Here is a 21007-nt window from a genome sequence, read left to right on the forward strand (position 1 = left end):
CAAAATAAAATTCTCTCTTCTACTCCCAGAAATATTATCAAAACTTACAGCCTTTTGTCCCTTGACCGATTCATCCTAATTAAAAGGTATACTGTCACCTGTTCCAAATTTGCCACAGTTACCGTGGAAAGAGAAAATCTAACCAATCACAGATTTTAGGCGGGTGGCCGCTTTTTAAAAACAGCGCCCGTACATGGACATTTTGAATACCAAGGAACGCCCCTTTGACCATATATGGGCTTATTCAGATTATACGTGACTATATACGTTTAAGTCTACTGTGTAAGATGGTTTAATTTGTATTCTATCAGTACGTAGGAAAAAGTGCACCGCTTAAGAAAGTGATCTATGTTCTCATGAGTTGAACTTTTCAATTGCTTTAAGCAAACCAACTTTAATTTTTAAGGACTTTGATATCAGTTCGTTGAAAATGTCAACATCCCTTTTTAAGTTTTAATAAGATTCTCGCTCCGTTTTGGAAACAGTAAACTTATATCGTCCAGTGTTCCACGCACATTATCCTTCGCGAGGCGATCAATTTTATCAGCCACACATTATGTTTGATATTTCAATTTATCATTTAGAAAGTAAAATGGCAAAATACTTCTACTAAAAGCGATTTTGATGGCAAATTTCGAAATGCTATCATCAGTAACATGGTTCAAATTGACCGTTTCATCACCGATATGCACATACGAAACCCCCAGCGGTCATTCCTGAAGCACATGAATCAAATACTGCCAATTTTTATTAAATTTCCAGAAAATGCAGTCAAGCAAAATCTCGTGAATGTTTAATATGCGAGTAAATCTTACCTTCTCAACGTGTGGTAAAATTTATAACAGTGTATGATACGGCCAATATAGGTATTTACAATGAGTCTTCTCTATTATGATGGACAGTTTTAAATCAGATTATAATCTGAGATACTCTGCGATTGCGAATATTTCCATTTTATATCGGCTTTCAAGGTTTTTCAAAGGGATTTTAATGGCACTAATGTCTATTCACGCTCAGATTTCTGAAGTTTATGAAGCAGTCGTGTACAACAACATCATCATTGGTGAAGTCAACCAAGCCGCCTTGAACAAACTGCCAGAAATGGTGTACGGTAAAGAAAATTGGTCCTTGAACGAGGTCGAAGACATCATGGCGACGCTGAGAGCATGTCGGGAGACGGCGGGACTCAGCGGTGCCAACAGAGAGGTAATTAAGGAAATGGTGAATCACAATTATCCTAGAGATTACACAGCAGTAATGATCGCAGGCTTCTGGCAGGAAATTTTAACTTTGTCTAGTCGTCAGATTTCAGCAATGGGAAGTCGAATTCATTTTCACGCTATATCCTGACATGCGACCGGAAGTGACTTCATCAGCGAAATTACGATGAAAACTCATCTCTCACGTTTTACTTCTTGACGGGCTAGCTTTCCCTCGAGAAAAATTTAAATGAGCAGGTGAAATGATATCTTCAGTCTCAGAGACAAGCCTCAACGTGGTTTATACTATCCTTTTGTACCTAGGGGGTCTGTTTTGCGTTAAATAAACTTGAAGTGCGTCGGTCATCAAAAGTGAAAGAGTAAAGTAGGACGTTAAAATTGAATGTTAGAATCCGATGTTATGATAGAATTACCTCCTTTGATTTCGTTTGATTTTGATTTTGTGTGCCCCAGGCACAATGATAGGTTTTTGAAAGCTGGCGGAAGTCGGATATGCGCTGATATGCCCCTTCAAATTTCTTATATGACTAGCGTATACGTCGTACGCGGTCGGTCATGTTACATATCGATATATGTATTTTGAAATTCTTAGAGAGAAATTGTGTATCTGAAAAGTCTTTATAGGTATATCATCGCAAGAGCGCGGGGTCGCCGGGAAACACTCGTTGTAAATTCTGGTTTATGTTTCAGAGGAGCGGATGTTTTTGTCATTTGTCAGGATTACAGAAGGGTACCTGAAATGGCAGGCGGAAATTAAAGGACGCCGATGCACAAACCGCTTGAATACCGATATAGTGACGTAACTCGTTAATCACAGGCATTGATTCTGTCTTGCCTTCGGTGTTGAGAGCCCTACTCTAGAAATTCATTGCAAAATAAAATAATACCAGCCACTTAAAAAGTATCTTTTACAAGAAACTCAAAACTATTTCCATACTGTTGAGATTCATTCTAGACAAACAGTGAGAATTGTACGTAACTACATCGAATATGTCTTTGCGAGCAAGTTTCCGCAACAAATTAGTCCAGAAAATGCTGCAAAAGTTCAACATTTCGGGGAAATATATCGAAAATAACAAAAGAATTAATAAGTAAGATTTATAGGAGACTCTACCTTCAGTATCATCCGACAATTCAACTGAGCTCAGAAATAACAGAAGGGCGCTGTAAAGCGGATTAATTGAAGAGTTTTCATTTGGAAGTTATTTGATGTTCCCTTATTTGCCTCTACAGTCTTTCTTTGAAATGATGGACCGTGTGCTCGGAGTAGATATTAACAAACTGTCAGAAGACGAGAACTTGGTAAGGCATTTATTTTTAGATCATCAAGCTGCTTATCGCAGATCATATATTTACTAGAGTATGAACATTGTTAATATACCTGCCAACATCTATCTATCTTTCTATGTCTCTGTCTGTATTTTTTCCTGTCTGTCTACATATCTTTTTGTGTCTATCTGTTTGCTGTTCAGCGCCATCCTATCCGCTTATCGCTTATCTGTCTGTGATATATATATATATATATATATATATATATATATATATATATATATATATATATATATATATATATATATATATATGTTTTATTTTACAAGTAACAAGGATAGTACTCTCGCTGCCCGCTGCCTGTCTGCGCCCTCTCTCTCTCTCTCTCTCTCTCTCTCTCTCTCTCTCTCTCTCTCTCTCTCTCTCTCTCTCTCTCTCTCTCTCAATTTAAAGCTTATGTACTGAATCTTAACAACCTTGCAGTAAGTCAAGTAAAATTTCAAATGACTTCAGTCAATGTTCTAAAAATGTTCGCCGATGAAATGACTAAACTGAGATATTACTCTGTGTTGCTGGCAGAGTGACACCTTTAGTGGAGAAAATAAACGTGTACGGTGTTTTCTTTGGTTGCTAGCTGAACCACGTGGCCAGTGATGTTATGGTTTCCATGGAGAGCTATGCAACGGACATCTCTTCAAACATGGCGACGGGGCAGAAAAACGAGACTAAAACAGGACACAACTTAGGTAAAGACGCCGTCATTTTTGTGCGGTGTGCTTCCAATCGATAAATCATCAATATATATGCCTGCCAGTATGTACCACACGGTACATATGGGCTATCCTTATTTGTCAAACAGCATCCATGCAATGATTTGATGAATATTCCACTTTTTTACAAAGTCCATTGATTTTGTTTTCTTTGAGTTTGATAATCGCCAAAAAAGCCGCCTTCAACCGAAGCGCTGAATAACCATTGAAATCGTAGTACAAACAGCTCACTTCTAATTAACCAAACGAATTAAAGGGATGTCACAATAGCTCAACATTTGACATTTTCTCTACTTTTGTCGCAGAAAGCAACTACATTTTCTTCTTTTTCTCCCGATTCTTTATTAAACTACAAATTTTTAGCCTTACAAACATAACACATGGTGTAAGTATGCAATGTTACTGTCCTTAAACAGTTTCTTGTTGGGCTAGTAATCGGCTAAACTTGAAGATTACACATTCACAGGCTGCGTTGACAAGTCGGATTTCTTAGACAATTCTGTATGACTTTGGGAGTGGAACAAGAGACTGTATTTTTCAAAGAGAACAAAAAAGTACATCAAATGCTCAACTGATGAAGCTTCAATCCGAAGCGGTGAATGAGATTCAAAACGTAAAAGGAACTTACAAGCCATGTCTATTTAACTCGGCAAATTAAAGACGCCATTGTATTAGTTTGAACAAGAACGGTATCAGAACAAGCCGCCATGCGAGAGGACGTACGTACATGCACGTTACAGTCGAAATGGCGCCATTTCATTGATGTCGCAAAGTTCTAATTAACAACAGACTTTTCATTTAATTTAATAAATTTTACTTCGCGAGTCGAACACCTTGTCTGCCTACATCGTTGACAACATGCAATGTTATTGTTGTTTAAGAATTTCTAGACGGACTAGAATTATGTTGATTCAGAAGATTACGCATACGCAGGCTGCATTGACAAACTGAACTCTAGACTATTCCATAGGGTTTTAGGAAGAGCACAATAAACTGAATTTCAAAAACAGAGCAACAATACTGAAAAAAATACATCAAAGGGAACAGTTATTTGAGTTTTAATCCAAAAGTGTGGATAAGCATTCAGACCGCAAGAATGAACTTACGACTTCTGTCTATTTACCTCAACAAATTAAAGACGCCATTTTTATTAGTCGAAACAAGAACGATATTGAAAACTTCAAGGTTACAATTATACTCAGTACTCAGGGTACTGCTGAAATTGATGTTTGCAAGTTCTTATTAATGACATACTTTCGAATTAAAATTACAAACTTTTGCTGTACGACTTGAACACCACTGCTTCTACGGTAAATCAGGAATATATATATATATATATATATATATATATATATATATATATATATATATATATATATATATATATATATATCCTAGCGATATGCTGGATGTCATCCGTTTATTTGTCAATTTGTTAGATTCAATTTGATGTTTAATTTGCTGGCTGCATTCTATATATCTTTCTCAGAATGCTTTCATCCGAATGTCATTTTTTCTAGATCCTTAACACAGCTAACCACGAGGACTTACATTTTAAGCACCATTCAGTTTATTCATGCGGACGCCCGATCAAAGTAGACAGCACATATAAATTTTCTGAGCGAATGAAAAATATGAAGGCGTCATAAGAAATGATACCCGAATAATGAAACAGCCACATTCCTATTTTGTGAGCGTGTTCGATAGGAAGCTATTAATTTTGATTGAAAAGCAATGATTGTTTACTGCGTTATGATCACCTTTGACCCCAGATCCGTGTTTGCCCATTTCCTTCGGTTTCCTTTAAAATATCATTGAGATATCAATGTGTTTACTTCAATTGCAATAATGGAAAGGAAATGAAATGTAATTTTGCTTTATATTAATACAGCTTCCTGGGTTATTTTGAGATCAATGTTGCTTTAGAATGTTTTTCGGATTTTTTTTCCAGAACTCCGGGTAGAGACCGTGACTGCCGAGGACGTTGACCTGGAGACAAAAAGCCTCATTTTCTTTGACGAAGTCCGAGAAAACAGCATCAAACTTTTGTTGACGAGTGAACAGCTTACTGCTAGTAATGGTATTGTCATCTGTCATTTGCCATCCCAGCTACATGTATGATACCGCCCTCAAGGGAGCTTAGTATTAATGTTAGCCTCGGCACCTTGACTTTTATGCGACGTTCCTCATGTAAAAGATTAGGTGCAGTGAATGGCATGAGTGTGTTCGCAGTTGTGATAGTCGCCAAATTATGTGCAAGATTCGGGAATGCAACGGTTCACTTGCAGTCATCGGTATTACTGAACTAGAAAAAAAAGGTGCCCAAGAATCGCTCGACCGATATGCAATTGCGATTATTTTCTCCAAACCGAAGCGTTGGTTTATAATTTTATCCTCTTTTCCGCTCTGTGGTTTTCTCACTCTTTCCATACACCCAAGGGTTTATGCTATTACGTACTTCAATAGTGTTATAGTCACTGGTTTCTCCTACGCTGGTGCCCGCCAAGTTAAAGAATGGCTTTCTGCAAATACAAATCAAAAGACCTAATATTACAAAAAGCAGCCAATTTTTACACAATTATTTTCAATTATGTAATGGACCAATAGTTATGAATACTTCTCTATGGTCTAATAATTAGGACTAGGTGACTCTCACGTTCTATGGAGCCCCTGAATATAACTACTTAGAATGTTTTATATTACTTTATTTTTCAAGATTTTCCATCAGTAATTTAGGTCACCGTACACTCCTGTTATTTGTATGACGTAAAATATAACTGCACATACTTGTTTCACGAGAGAGAGAGAGAGAGAGAGAGAGAGAGAGAGAGAGAGAGAGAGAGAGAGAGAGAGGGGCAGACAGATAGAGACAGACAAGAGACAGACTGACGGACAGAGTGACAGACAACTACAAACCACAAAAACAGAGAGACAGAGACAGGGGCAACTAAAGACTGAGAGAGAGATAGTGACAGACAGAGACGGATTGTTTGGAAAGCTAGTTCTGAGATCAAATTTATTTCGCGCATGTTTTCAACGATTCGCCTGTGATCTCGAATAAAACTATTGTTTTATGTTTATTGAGTGAAGCAAACAACTATCATAAAATCAGTAAAAGGGTAAAACTTCAAACTTTCAGGATTTCCACCGGACGAGATTAAAATATCGACCATCAAGTACAGGAACTTGCATCGATACATCGGAACAGACTTTGAGGAGGACGATGTCAATGACAGCCAACGATTGGAAACGACGGTCATCAGTCACGTGATTTCCTACCTCATCATAGGTGACGTAGTGGACAGCGATTACGTCAATAGGGAGCACCCTGTGTATCTGACTTTCAAAAATACAGAGGTAAGTATTAAGGTAGAATGCGCCGCGGGACAGGTAATCGGACTCTCTAACTTTTACAATTCTTTTCTGATTTACCACTTGTGGGGGCTCATTTTAAAGCCCTTGGTGTAAGAAAACTTTTCACCATCTTAGTTTTTCGAAAATCGAAACTTTTATTTTTTGCCCATAGAGTTAGCACAGGCAAAGCGGCCATTTTGAATTTTCAAAATCGGTAAATTTAGGGTAAATTGTTTTTCTGGTACCAAAATTTGACTTTTATTCTTGATTTTGAAAGAAAATGGTTGCAATATTCCTTAAGGAAAGTTTAAGCAAAAGTTTCAGTTTTCACTTTCAAAGCGCATACTACTTACAACCTGATAATACTCGTGTTGACGATTTCTAAGTTAGGACCTTGACCGCTGTATATTTATCGTACAGTGTTCACAGTTTTTTTAGCGCGTGAATACTGCACATGAATGCCAGACATATCAACTGAAGCAAATGTGTTTTTGAAAATCGAAAACTTTATTGATCTTGCTAATTGATTACACAGAAGATCAAAAAGGTTCCGCAGTTTTGTGCGCAGAATGCATCGAGTATTGGAAGCAACAACTACTTCATGCGCATTGTATAGTCATGATAGTATTCACATCGAACGATGACGCTAACCGTATGTTTCGTTAACTGACTACAAGAAGGTCCGATATATGTGTTATTTTCTTTCCCCTCGCGTGTGTCTCCAAATCCAATTACCGCTCCTAAGACACTTCGGTAAAGCAGGCTAGGTAATTTATCCGGAGGACGAGAGATTTCATTACGAATTATCGCGTCTCTGGTGATTTTCTTAATCCAAACCTAATCAGCCTGTGAAATGGAACGTGGAAATGAGCATGATGACGTGAAATGCGATTAGGTGAAGCCCTGCTCGTGTTAGGGGGTGCGACCTTCGTCTGTTTTGTTGTGTTTACTGTAAGCTTGTCATCCCATTTGAACCGTAATTATGTAAACTCTGAGATATGGATAGTACGCGTCTCTATACCCTAAAAGATTATATACTTTTGCTCAAACATTCCTCAAAGGAACTGTAAACCACACTATTCCATGTCTCATGTTTATTTCAGGACACCCCTGAGGACCATGCTGATCTGTGCGTGTTTTGGAAATTCGACGAAAGGTGAAAATCATCCATCCTTTTGAGACATTGCTGGATGTAAGATGAAATTTGTCAAAAATGAATCGGCCGATATAATAGAAGAGAACGTTCGATAAACCCTTAAAACTATGAAAGTTGGTGGCGCTTTTCCCTCAATCTGGAGCGTCGTCACCATTTTCCACGAGCATGTGTGTATGTGTGTTCGAGTGTACGCATCCACATGAAACGGTGTCATATTAGTTGTGTGCATGTGTTTCCACTGTACATGAACAGACAAGCTTAAGTACTCAAGCACAGATCATTTTCACCATATTTAGAATCATTAATGTATCGCATACCACGTGATTTTCATTTCACACCGTTGTGGGTTGAACAATCGTCAGTTTACGCGGATATAAATGGAAAACAGAACTGAAAAAAATGATTTTCTTTTAAGCTTTCCAACGAAATTAAAATTAATGACTTAAGTTTCTGCCTTAAATTTCCACAGGTCTACAAACGGCGTGTGGGCGACTACTGGTTGTGATGTGGACGGAAGGACTGAAACCGATACTACGTGTAGATGCGATCATCTGACTAACTTTGCCGTTCTGATGCGTTTCACTCCGGACAAGGTAAGTGGATTTCTTGCGGCGAGTTGTAAATATCGGAGCGACACGTTCAGATCTCGCGGATAGTGTAAGTTTTCACTGTTATCGGGAGTTCAAATACTGCGAAAGCCAACATAGTGAAGTTTTGAAACGGTAGGTAAAAATAAATGGACGCATTCAACACAATAGTCCAGTTTGAGATAAGCTGGCTTAGCCAAATATTCCGTCAAAGAGTTTATGAAAATGTTTTACTTGCATAAAGCCACCCAAAAGCTGTCCTCGCTATTCCGAGAACGTGTTCACCGGAAATGTTAGGCGATGTTCTAGCTGATTCTTATTACATTGATAAGTTTTGACAGGATCCAGGAAAATTTAATGTTGGTTCTTGTACATTTACTAGTTTTAGCATTTCTGTAATTTCATGAATCCTGCTCGCTATTCCAACAACACTGCTGTCTAATATGCCAGTTTACCTTTAAGCCCAATGTTACATCGGAAGCAGATGACAAGGTCTGGAAAATGATAATTCAGTTGAGGGGTACATTTGTCTTCTATCACCTGCAGGTCATTTCACATGGCAATTCGATGGCGTTGGAACTGCTCACATACATTGGTATCATATCATCCATCATCTGTTTGCTGTTTGCAGTTCTCGTCTACGCCTACCTCAGGTAACACCCACCCGTCTTCTAGAGAGAGAGAGCATCTGCTCAGCTTTTTTGGACGAGGGGTGAACAAAGGTTATTGTACTGGCTTAGCCCGCGTTGACTGCCACGGTATCAAACAAAAGTACATTCTCTTAAACTTTAATTGGCGGACACGGCGATGACGCTTAGTAATTCCAGTCAATTACGTGCATATACATTTAATGCGACAATTGAACTTCTATAGAGTCTGCGCTAGTATGTAATATTGCCGGTTTAGTTTGCGGACCCATTGAGAATTTGCAGTTGAAATATTAATATTACAACAAACATTGAGAAAGATATTCTATCCGAACATAGCTTATGTGATCAGAGAATTGACATAGTAGTATGCGCAGATATACAGGACGATAACTTGACAAGCTTGTTTTAATATGTTATAATTTGCCTCACAGCCAACCAGATTGCGATCTAACAAGATAATTCTCTTGATTGTCTTTGAATTTTTATTTTCTTTGACATTTTTTTTTAATTTTCGCTCACAGATTGTTGAAAATTCAACGGATTGTCATCCACGCCAACCTTTCAATTTCCCTAGCTATTGCTCAGTTGGTCTACATCAGTGGAATCCAGGCAACATTCAATGAGGTAGGGGCGTGAAGTTATATGCTGTTGCAAAAGAGACAAAAATATTTTATGTCATGATGTTCCCCATACAGAAGAAAACTAGAGAAAACTTATAAGTCAAACCATATTATTACAGTTGTATCGCTAAAACGCTCATTGACTATCTTCGCTATAATTGGAGTGGCTGCGAACCTGATAGTCTGGGACGTCTCCTCGGGTACGTTGCGCCTCCATCGAAGTTAGGTTTCGGTTGGAGCGTAGCGTATACCTTATAACCACAGCAAGGAGAGGTTCTGGACTACAAACCTGAAGTCATTGATTATTGCGAGGTTCAACTTGAACTCCATCAACAGAGTTTAGGGCTTAGGCCAGTGAAGGTATATATTGAAAACGTATCGCGCGTCGTGTCATGGTCGTTTGATAATATAGAAATTTGTGTGGAATTTTTTTCAGGGACTGTGCACCACTATTGCCGTGCTGTTGCACTACTTCTTCCTGGTATCTTTCATGTGGATGCTGCTAGAGGGCGTACAACTCTACACCAAGTCGGTCCACGTCTTCGCGACGGGTATACGTACGTGGGTGTTCATGGTCGCTGGCTGGGGTAGGTCCATCTCTCTCTATGATTATCATTCTTCAAGCTGTCAAACAGACCGTGTAAACCAGAGAATATAACAGAATAGATTCGCCCGTTGTTGCAATTTTAGTGGCTCCGTCAACAGTGCAGAATGTTTTCGGGAAGCGCCACCACAAAAGTGTTTATTTTACAGCAGCAACAATCATTTTCTCAAATCCGGAACGAAATTAGTTTGAAAGTAGTTGGGTCTTCCCTGTTTCATGTGAGAGGTAACTTTTTGTCAGAATATTACAGAATAATCTAAATAACTTTATAAAGAAAAGCCGTGGTATCAGATTTGTGAAAACCGTTACGAATTCAAAATCCTTTGTCAATCTGGGTTTTTTTCCAGGGATTCCTGTCGTTGTTGTGTCAATTAGTCTTCCAGTTCGATATGAAGGTTACGGAAGCGTTGACCGGTAAGACTGTCGTTTTATCATAATTGTTAGACTGTCACCCATTCGCTTGGCTTTGCTCCTCTGTGGTTCTTGGCTGTGGGCCATCGAATTCTCCCCTTGATATACGCGACAGCCTACCACTAACGCGAGAGTCTGCTGAAATTTATTTCTTTAGTTTATTATGGTTTGATATTTATATGTCCATGGACTTAGAGCAAGTCTATATGATTGTAAAAAGCACTAGAAATCTGTTTATAGTTGATAGGTACAAACACCGAACCATAACATTCAAGTTCAAACACTATATCCCTTTTATCTCAGACAACTGTAGTTGTCTGAGCTTTAAAGAGATACAGTCGTCGGAACTGCTCAAAGGTCGTTTGGGACGCGTACGACCAATGGCAACACTGTATCCAAGGTACGATGGTGATTGATGAAAGTTAAAACATGTCTGTCATAATCTACATCGTATAAATTAAATGTTGCAGCTGTGATGACGAGGTGCATCTAGATATCGTGCACGAAATGCATTGTTTGTAAACAAGATACTCGTCACAGGTGCAGTTCCGACGACCGTTTCCCTTTAAACGAGCGACGAAGCATTCAGACTTCGGCCATCTGGATGTCTTCGTTATTGCCTTGGGATTGTCTCCAATCGTGCTTTTTCTCATTCATGTCTTTTGATTATTCGGTTTTTATGGTAAGCTAGTGAGCTAATTCTTTATTATTTATGTGTTTATTTATTAATGGAACGTGAGTTGTCGTGCACTTTTTACCTTACTTCTGACTATTTGCCTAAATGGAGATGTCAAACTGGAAGGTCTTTGCAATATTACATGCATAATTTCTTAAGGGAATTTCTTGGGGAATAAATAAATAAATAAATAAATAAATAAATAAATAAATAAATGAATAAATAAATAATTAAATGATGGAATGTCTTGTACAGCTCCATTTTTGATAATGTTTTCACAGGCACAAAGTTTGTTTATCATCGAGATGCAGTGTCACTGAAAATCGAAACAACGAATAGATCATAAAGTTGTAAAACCTGATTGGTTGTTTCTGTTAGTGAGGAAAACTTTACCGGGAAGGTCAGATACAAACTGTTTGAAAGTCGACATGGCTCAGAACGGGTTTTGGTCGTGTGAGGAGAAAAATCGCCTGAACTTTAAGTTATGTGACGAGTTAGGGTAGATTGCCCGTTATAATTAGACTAAATGTAGCGAGATGAGAATTAATGAACTGTCAATTATCTTGCGTCTTTAACTCGGTAATATCGATAACCGAAAGAACATTTGTCTCTTACGTTTCAGATGTTGGCTGTCACTTGACCATGGCTTAATATGGGCATTTTTAGCACCTGTACTAGTGGTGATCTCGGTAAGTAGCAATTACACGTATACATTCTATTTTTAGGATGTTTATGTGGTGAGAGGTGTAATTTACTCGACACGACTTCATGCAGTTTGAACAAAATCACGTTCGTGGACTCAAGGTTTCTGACGCTCTCGATGAAAGGTGGGCATATCATCATGAGGAGTGACAACTTACGGACGTAACGTTGTTACAATACTGCACATGCCCCTAAGTGTCGAGGTTTCTGTCGTCTTTCCAGCAAACGAGAGCGAGTACATTTAACCTTAAACTTAGTCTTATTAGTGTGCTTAGGCCTAAAAAAAAAAATTGTGTGTTTCCGGTAACCCGACCTACCCTAGTTCAAACCCCCCGACCCTAAACTTTTTTTGGACCTTGAAAACAAATCCCGCGAGATTGGCTGGGAAAAGTTTTAAATCACGGGTGATTTCATGACGTCATTAAACAACAATAGCGACTGCTTGTGCAAGCATGTTTTCCGTAACATGTGAGAAATGCGATCACGTTCAAGAAAAAATGTAAAAAGTGTGAGAGGCTCCCCACCTAACTATCCAAAATGTTTTTGTGTCGAGTTTGTGTTTAATTCGTTTCAAAAATGTGTTCCTATATTCTTATCCGATTTTTTGTGTTAATGAAAATGTTTGTTTCACCTCGGATATTTGTAGGGAAGTTTGGATTAGTGTGTACGGTAATGTTTTGTTTGTGTGGGGAAAGCTTATGGCGAGACGCAGCCGGACCTATGGTGTTACAAAGTTGATGAGTGGCCCTTTGACGCTTGCGTTTCGAAACCCGAGTGTGGTTTCTCATCAGTCGCAATGTAGATTCTTTCGTTAGTTTGTGTTTGTGAAATTTATTTTAATGTATTTTAGTGGTCTTGCTCTTCGAATAGCGAGGCAAGAATATCAATGTTTGGGTCTCGTTGTGAGTCCGTTTGGTGGTCTGGTTTGTTTGTTTTTTGTTTCTTTACTTCTGTAAATTTTGTTTTTACTAGTGTGTCTTTTAGGTTTTTGTTTCTCTTGTAAGCAATGATTGGTGATTCTGGAATAGATTCCTTAGTGTTGAGTCCTTCTCCAGTTCAGCCAAATGTTTCAAAAGACTTCCCTTAAGATCTTTTGTTTTTATGTAAGGGCTGTATATTGTACTGAAGATGAGTTTGTTTGTTGCTTCTTTACGTGTACTTGTACAGTTTGTTAGTGTATTACGAATACTGTGGTTTATATTTTCTGTTATATTCGTGATTTCATTGTTTTTGTATTCTCTGTTGAGTAGTTTGTTTCTAAAGAAAGCGACTTTTTTAGTAAAGTCGTCATTGTTGTTTCAAGAGCGAGCGTATCTAAGGATTTCACCTTTGATAAAGCCATTAAATGTTGCTGTCGGGTGACACGATTCTCTATGTAGAAATTGGAATGTGTCTGTTGGTTTAGTATGTGTTTTGATGTCGAGGATATTTTCTTTGTGGTATCTTGCACCTTTGAAAACTACTACATCTAGGAATGTAATTTCTTGCGTTGAGTTTTCGTATGAAAACTTAAACGTTGGTGCATTGTGTGGATTTTTGAATGAAGTTAGTGAGTTCGGTTTGTGTTCCCAGAAAGATTGCAAAGACATCATCTCTGAATCTTTTCCAGAAGTGAATGTTGTTGAGGTTGTTACGATTATTTTCTTTTCAAGTTCATGAAAAGCAATGTCTGCTATCTCTGGCGAGGCATTCGATCCCATGCTGCGGCCGCGGGTTTGGCGGAAATATTGCTTGTTAAATTCAGAACTGTTGTGTTTGAGAATTAGTGAAAGCATTTCTATTAAGTCTTCTGTGGGTGGTTTTTTGATGCCGTAATTTGTTTGAAGCGAGGTTTGTGAGTTTAATGTTTCACTGACTAGCCGAATCGCTTCGTCGTGAATTGTGTTTGTGTCCATCGACACCACGTCGAGTGTTCAAGAAATGCATGTTGGGGGAAATTTGTTTTTTCTTTTTCTTGTATGAAGTTTGTTGTGTCTTTTATATTTGACGGTTGTTGCTGGACCAGTGGTTTTATGAAGTAATCCAGGAATTCTGAAATTCTGTTAGTGGTACTGGAGCAGCCACTAATTATTGGTCTCCCTGCAAACGTTGAGTTTCAGGCGGCGGTTTGTGAATTTTAGGCAATAAGTACCAATGCGGGGTACGGATTTTTATGTTTTTTGGATCGAGATACTTATAAGTATCATGGTCGATGTGTTTGTTCTCGTACATTTTGTTTAATAGTTCGTGTACTTTGTTTACTGTTTGTTCTGTGTCGTCACTGTCTAGTTGTGTATAATACTGGATGTTGCGTAATTGTCTTTTGCATTCGTGTATGTAATCTTTTGTGTTGACAATGACGATGCCTTCTTTTTTGCAGAGAAAAAAAAATACCAAAAAAAAATTTTTTTTCCTACCTACCTACCCTATTTCTGAAGAGCATGTTACAGGAAACACACAATTTTTTTTTTTTGGCCTTATGTCATGACGGCCTTGGAAATGTGCGGCGAGAAATGTCTTCCCAAAGTGTTGGTGAGCGGACTGTGGTTTATAGCTCAGTCAATCGTTTGTTTAATCATTGTGCCAATGTGAATAAAAGTCCCCAATAAAATTCTACATCAGCCACTATATACTCATAAGAAATATACAGAAACCAAAAATAGTAGTAAATAATCTTTTCCTTTGGCCTTTGCCCTACGGTTGCTTGTTGAGTCCTGTTGGTTTTACCGTATCTTTAAAGGCAAAGAACCCCTTCTGCTACAAAAAAAGTTTAAACAGCGTCAACCGAGAAAAAAGAAAGTGTCTCGGTTATCACAATCACTAAAGTGAAAAATGTGACGGGGAAAAAAAAGAATGGCCAGTACGGGGCTCGAACCCGCGACATTCGCGTTATTAGCACGACGCTCTAACCAACTGAGCTAACCGGCCAGCTGTTATGGTGAGGCGATTTTTTTGTCTATATACAACATTATAATGTTGTTGAGTTTATGTACCTGTCCCCTTTTCATATGTTCTGTGATACACAACGTGTTTGTTGCTGTGTTTACAAATATTCTATTATTCAAGCTGTTTCGCAGTTCTAATTTATTGTTCAATCCTGTGACATCCTGCCTCCTTCGCCGTAGAGTGTACTGTACAGCGTTGTGTGTTCCTGCGGCGCGCGGCCCGGCGTTTTCAGCGCAAACGGCAAGATACGGTCACAGTCGCTCGAGAGCTATTCAGCTCTGGGACTATTCGCCCCATAGACGAGTATACAGAAGCGAGAAATACCCATTTCTCGCTTCTGTATACTCGTCTATGGGGCGAATAGTCCCAGAGCTGAATAGCTCTCGATCGAGCGACGGCATGATACGGTACGCAGGTCTATGTACAGTCGCTGGTCGCACGCCGTTCACGCCGTGTACTCTGTCCTCTCTTCATCAACACACGGTTTCTCTACTACCTCATACTCTGTTCATCGAGCTGATCGAGGGTGAAGCTGAAGCACTTACCTTAAATTTGCAGATCAAAGGGCCTTTTACAGTGGGCAACGAGTGTCAGGAGGTGTGCACCGCGCCCCGGAGATGCAGTACGTGTATGACCTCAACCGCTCGTAATCACAGGGATGGGGTGTGTCCCCGCCTTGTACGGCCTCCCACCACACCTGTACCTCACCACACCACTACAGTGTGAGGCCGTACAACGCCGGTATATCAATATTTAGAACGCTCCTCGGGGACACAAATTTTGATTCTCTATTAAACTTTTATAGTTCTTTTCTGATATACCACTTGTTGGGGTTCATTTTAAAGCTCTTGGCGTAAGAAAAGTTTTGACGGACTCAGTTTTTCGGAATTCGAAAATTTTACTTTTCTCAATAGAGTTACCTAACGCAGGGATGGCGGCCATTTTGAATTTTAAATATCGGTAAATCTTGAGTTATTTGTTTCCCTAGTACCAAAATTTGCGCGGTGACCCCCGATTTTTATTCTTGGTTTTGAAAGAGAATGATTAAAAATTCGTCAAGGAAAATTTTAACTCTTTCACTTTCGAGGCGCGAGCTACCGTAAGTTTGTGCGAATCACCACCTTCTCTCATTTCTAACATTGTCCTTGCTGTCTGTCAATTCCAATACATTGCTAATATATTAAAAAGAATGGCCAGTATGGGGTTCGAACCCGCGACATTCGCGTTATTAGCACGACGCTCTAACCAACTGAGCTAACCGGCCGACTATATGAGTATCAATGCAAGGTCATGAGCTTCTTATTGTATTGTTTCCGTATAGCATTGTTGAACAGCGAATTGATGTTGGCCTGAAAGCAAGTAACATACCAACAACCCTTTTTTTAAAATCTGCATATTCTTTATACACCTGTCAATAGACATTTCTCTTTTCATGGAAATAAGGGACTGTTATATGAAAGACGTTGAGATCATATGGGATCTAAATATATGAATAATTCTTGCTTTTTAATTCTACTTTTTGGCTATCTATATCTATAGGCTATTTTAATAGTAAGAAATGACAATTTTTCTTCGTTGTTTGGCAGACATCTACAATGTAGAGCACCGAATAAAAAAGGTACATTAAGACAGAATGCTCAGGCAAACAGTACAACCAATATTGACCTCTTGAATGGACACTCCCCCAAGAAAACACTAGGGCCCACATTTCTGTCCGGTTTTAGGTTTTTGTTTATTTAATCGTGTAATTAATGGTAATAATTTTTTTATAGGTAAACGTGTTTGTATTGATAATGGTGATTAGAGTCTTCATGACTCTGAAGGCAAACGCTGATAAAACAGAAAAAGAACGTCTGAAGTGAGTATATACCTGCTGTTTATTTTCCCCTTCAGTAAATATTATCATGTAAGAAATATTTCACTAATTTTCTCCAAAAAAGTAGAAATATCTCCTAAAATAGCTTCACAAAACTGATTTTTAGAATATTAAGATTATATGGAGAATGAGCCCGATGTGATGATAGTTCGTATGGTAAGATTAATAGAACTGAACGATGACATATGCGTGGTTTGTCCCTTGAACACATATAAATATAGACTTGCTCCAACTTGGTATAAAACCTGAGTATAATGTTCAGCATATATAAATCTGAATAACCTCTGTTATAAAATGCTGAGACTTAAGGCTAAAAATGAGTCCATTTTGACAAATTTTACATCTCCATCACAATTCTTTCAGAAACTGAAGGAAGTTTATCATTACTGGTATCCTTTTCCTAAATCCACCACTCAGCACACCACCTACGCCCCAATAATGCGACATCCACCCTCTATAGAAAGGCCACCTCCATATAGTGGACTCTTTCTTGGTCCTTTGAGTGACCACTTAACACATGTTTGACAAGTATGACAATTGCATCTGTAATTCTTGTGACATTATTGCTGTGCTCAACTTATGAACTACACATTTTGCATTCTTTTAATTCAATGAACTGCAGATGCATGGAACGCGTATCCCGATTTCTTTTTACAATCACAGTCCCTCCACACATGGAGAAATTGTGGTACAATTTTGGCATTATAGATCATATGCGCGTTCTATAAAAAATCAAGTAAACTTGAAACCGTCATCCTTGACAAATTTCATTTACAACAGAGCTGGTCTTAGGGCGGTATTGATGTTACAACCGCTGCTCGGCATGACTTGGCTGTTTGGGTTACTTTCCTCCTATGACCCATCCCTTCTTTTCAACTACCTGTTCGTCATCTTCAACTCGCTGCAGGTAAAGATACATTACCCCATTTAATTTCATTTTCTCAGGTGCTATAGGGTAAGTTAAGAGACGTTGCTGACGATTTATCTCGAAACCGTCAATTTATGTTCAAAAATTAACAGGACATGAATGTAAACCGAAGTTTGTTTGGCCCATAACATCGCTGATTGATGATTCTTTCATATTTTACTATAGTTTTGGAAATTTTTGACCTTGTGTCCAATATCACGATTGAAGTGATTTTAGTTTCGGATATGCAATACGTGGAGAGAGGGAGAGAGAGGGGGGTAGAGAGAGAGAGAGAGAGAGAGAGAGAGAGAGAGAGAGAGAGAGAGAGAGAGAGAGAGAGAGAGAGAGATATGGGGAGGTAGGAGGTAGGGGAGGGAGGCGTTTAAAAATTCTGCTGCGCCAGATCTGCTAATGAAAGCAACAATATATCGTATTTGCAACGTGTGCATTCGTATAGTGTACATTCTGTATCAGTTTATTCAGTTAATAAGCGAAATTGTTTCCGATGGTCACAATTTCACAGACACTGCATCAACACTCGTGCATGACTGCTCAAGACAGCATCTAGGAAAGAAAATATTGCATTCATGCTGGCAGCGATCTATCGATGATAGACTTGTTTGTATTGTTTTATCTGTATAACAGTCAGTGTTATTATTTTTCAGGGCGTTTTCATATTTTTACTTCATTGTTTGATGAACGATGAGGTGAGTATTAATCAGAGACAAGCAGTGTCGTGGGTGGTAGAGGGGGTACAAATCAATCATAAGTTAGGCCAAAGTAAAATTCTTTGTTTTGTGTCAGTAGGTGATAAAAGAAACGCACACAAATAAATTCTACCACAAAATCAATTTACTTTATTTGGCCGTTTTCTACACACTGCGCATTCCTGTAGCTAAATGCCTTTTAGGGGATACCGTTTTATGTCACCACATGATTCAACGGTTCAGATGTGACTTCCGCAATTGCAAAGAAGTATTTTGTCGATATGTAAAAGTCATGGCTTGGTTTTGCCACAGAATATCTCGAATAATGTAAAATACTGCAAGAAAACGTATTTTTTATACAAAAAATCAAAAGCACGCCCGCATGGACGCAAAGCAACGAATTTACATACTTTGACGTTATAAATATCGACAGTTTATTAAAGGTATACAGTCACCTGTAATCTAAATATGTCCATATATGGTCAAAGGGGTGTTCCTTGGTATCCAAAATGCCCATGTGAGGGCGCTATTTTTAAAAGACGGCCACCCGCTTAAAATCTGTGATTGGTTAGATTTTCTCTTTCCATGGTAACTGTGGCAAAATTGGAACAGGTGACAATATACCTTTAAAGTAAATCCGATAAACCGAATCAGTGACACAGCGACGAATAATGCTCTGTCAGTCGTTTTTAGAACTACTGCAGACGAATGGATTTTGAATACTAGTCTACAGACATAACATATACTATTTATCAAAAGATTTTCAATTGCTAAGATAGTCACGTGACTTCACGTGCAGTCTTTTGTATTAATTACCAAGTCCACGAGTAGATTATTAAAACGCGGTAGTGGTGGTGATGGTCGGAACTGCAGCGCTCATGTTCGTGACCCATAAGATCAATGTAAATTGTATCTCAAACTGTATCGAAGTTACGTTGGCGACTGATGAAGATGTTTTTCATGATGAAAATCGTAATTTTTTTTTAATGTTGCATCTTCATTGGCGTGATGCATCTTGACATTGTGCATGAAATACTAGGACATTCTTTGTAAACAAGAAAGTCGCGAAGGCGCAGTTCACGGCCGACGACCCTTCCCTTTAGGGTGGTTGCGCTTAAACGTTTTTCGAACAATATTTCTTATAAAATATGACATTTGTTATGAATAATAGTACCTTCTGAGTGCCATCATTGAAATTTCTTCACTGGGGGCTCGGTCTCTGATGTTTTCTCATCGTTTGTTTGTTTGTTTGTTTGTTTGTTTACAAATACATAGGTAGAGTAAATAAAAATAGAGCTGAAACATGACAGTGTATGCTTTTGAAATAAAGTAAAAAAACTTCATACTAGATATTTTCAAAAAGCAGGGAAAATAAAGTTTAGTATGGTAGCAATATTTAGGATTAAGGGGTGCGTATTTAGGGTAGAAAAGTTCACTTTTGGCATTATTTATAACAATTTAAGTCCAAAACTTGATATTTATTTTATGAAATATAATATCTTAATTTAAACTTGAGTATATTATGAAGAAAAAACGTCAATTTTGTTTTGCATCATCTATTCATTTTGAGCGAAATACGCTGTGTTATGTGCAAGCCACCTTAACCGTTTGTTTTCACCATGTCACGATGTAGGTAAGGAAGACGTTCCGAATTCAACAGAAGAAGATGAAGTCATCGGTCATGTCATCTTCCGGTACAGAAACCAGTGTGATTACCAAGCAGACAAAACTAAAACCAGACTACAAATCGGTATACACATTAAAAGACGAATATCAAATACTCGATGCAAACTCAAATCTAATTTCTCGTTTCGCATTCTTTATATTTTAATTTCGTTTCCTTAGCTGTGCAACATGGATTACGACTGAGTATTCACTTTCTTAATTATCTTAATCTCGCTGCAAAATTTGCGTCATTTATATTTCCTACGCCTTCCTTCTCTGATCAAGTACGCTCTTGCTCGCACGAGGGCGCTGTCTTCGGTGCCGGGAACGGCGTCCTCGTACGGAAACCAGAGCTATGTGCGTGGCATTTCGATTCGATTATATCTTTATTTGCCTGTAGTTTTGTTTTAGTTTCATGCACTCGTCCTTTGTAAGACAGTCCCTCAGGAGCCCACAGTAACATAGTTGGCTTAGCCAATCGAAGTTTGGTTGATGATCCCATGCAGTGAGACGGGGCCTGTTTCTTGCGCGGCCCAGCTTCAGTTGTAAATCTACGACTTCGATCCCAATCCATGATTTCTCTTCATCAGATGAAACCTCAATAATAACATGTTTAGTACATAAAGAAGCTTACCTCCTGTATTGCCTGTTGCATTAATTGCCGTGGTTTTAAGGAACTACTTGCAGTGTAAAGTTGTTTCCATGTGGTGCAACATGGGGATTAATTCCTAAAAATGTTCCAAACCATTTTTCAGATTACTGAATCATTATTTTAACTTAGATATGTAGAAAATTGTGTATCCTTAAACGACCTTCATTAATAATTGATTATACGTCGCTTTTCAGTAATGACACGAGTCCGAACTCCAGCATTTTGTTTATTTTATTCGCACTGCAGTATGTTCGAT

The 21007-nt window shown here is 38.4% G+C and overlaps 1 protein-coding gene and 2 non-coding genes across 3 annotated transcripts in view; 1 reads left to right on the forward strand and 2 right to left on the reverse strand.

The window, feature by feature from the left end:
* Positions 1 to 21007, forward strand: part of LOC139118983 (uncharacterized) — a 135240-nt gene that overhangs the window by 111762 nt on the left and 2471 nt on the right. Inside the window, exons 11-26 of the mRNA XM_070682585.1 lie at positions 1018 to 1206; positions 2454 to 2522; positions 3124 to 3235; positions 5211 to 5339; positions 6399 to 6616; positions 7717 to 7769; positions 8239 to 8362; positions 8903 to 9009; positions 9528 to 9630; positions 10063 to 10213; positions 10578 to 10644; positions 11940 to 12006; positions 16717 to 16802; positions 17601 to 17727; positions 18393 to 18434; positions 20068 to 20128. Coding sequence (XP_070538686.1) covers positions 1018 to 1206; positions 2454 to 2522; positions 3124 to 3235; positions 5211 to 5339; positions 6399 to 6616; positions 7717 to 7769; positions 8239 to 8362; positions 8903 to 9009; positions 9528 to 9630; positions 10063 to 10213; positions 10578 to 10644; positions 11940 to 12006; positions 16717 to 16802; positions 17601 to 17727; positions 18393 to 18434; positions 20068 to 20128 — 1705 coding nt within the window. The remainder of the gene's footprint in view (positions 1 to 1017; positions 1207 to 2453; positions 2523 to 3123; positions 3236 to 5210; positions 5340 to 6398; positions 6617 to 7716; positions 7770 to 8238; positions 8363 to 8902; positions 9010 to 9527; positions 9631 to 10062; positions 10214 to 10577; positions 10645 to 11939; positions 12007 to 16716; positions 16803 to 17600; positions 17728 to 18392; positions 18435 to 20067; positions 20129 to 21007) is intronic.
* Positions 14853 to 14926, reverse strand: Trnai-aau (transfer RNA isoleucine (anticodon AAU)). Its single transcript has one exon. It is a non-coding gene; the product is annotated as a tRNA-Ile (tRNA).
* Trnai-aau (transfer RNA isoleucine (anticodon AAU)) lies at positions 16135 to 16208 on the reverse strand. The gene has a single exon. It is a non-coding gene; the product is annotated as a tRNA-Ile (tRNA).

This window comes from Ptychodera flava, chromosome 19 (assembly GCF_041260155.1).
Source record: "Ptychodera flava strain L36383 chromosome 19, AS_Pfla_20210202, whole genome shotgun sequence".
Taxonomy (NCBI): domain Eukaryota; kingdom Metazoa; phylum Hemichordata; class Enteropneusta; family Ptychoderidae; genus Ptychodera; species Ptychodera flava.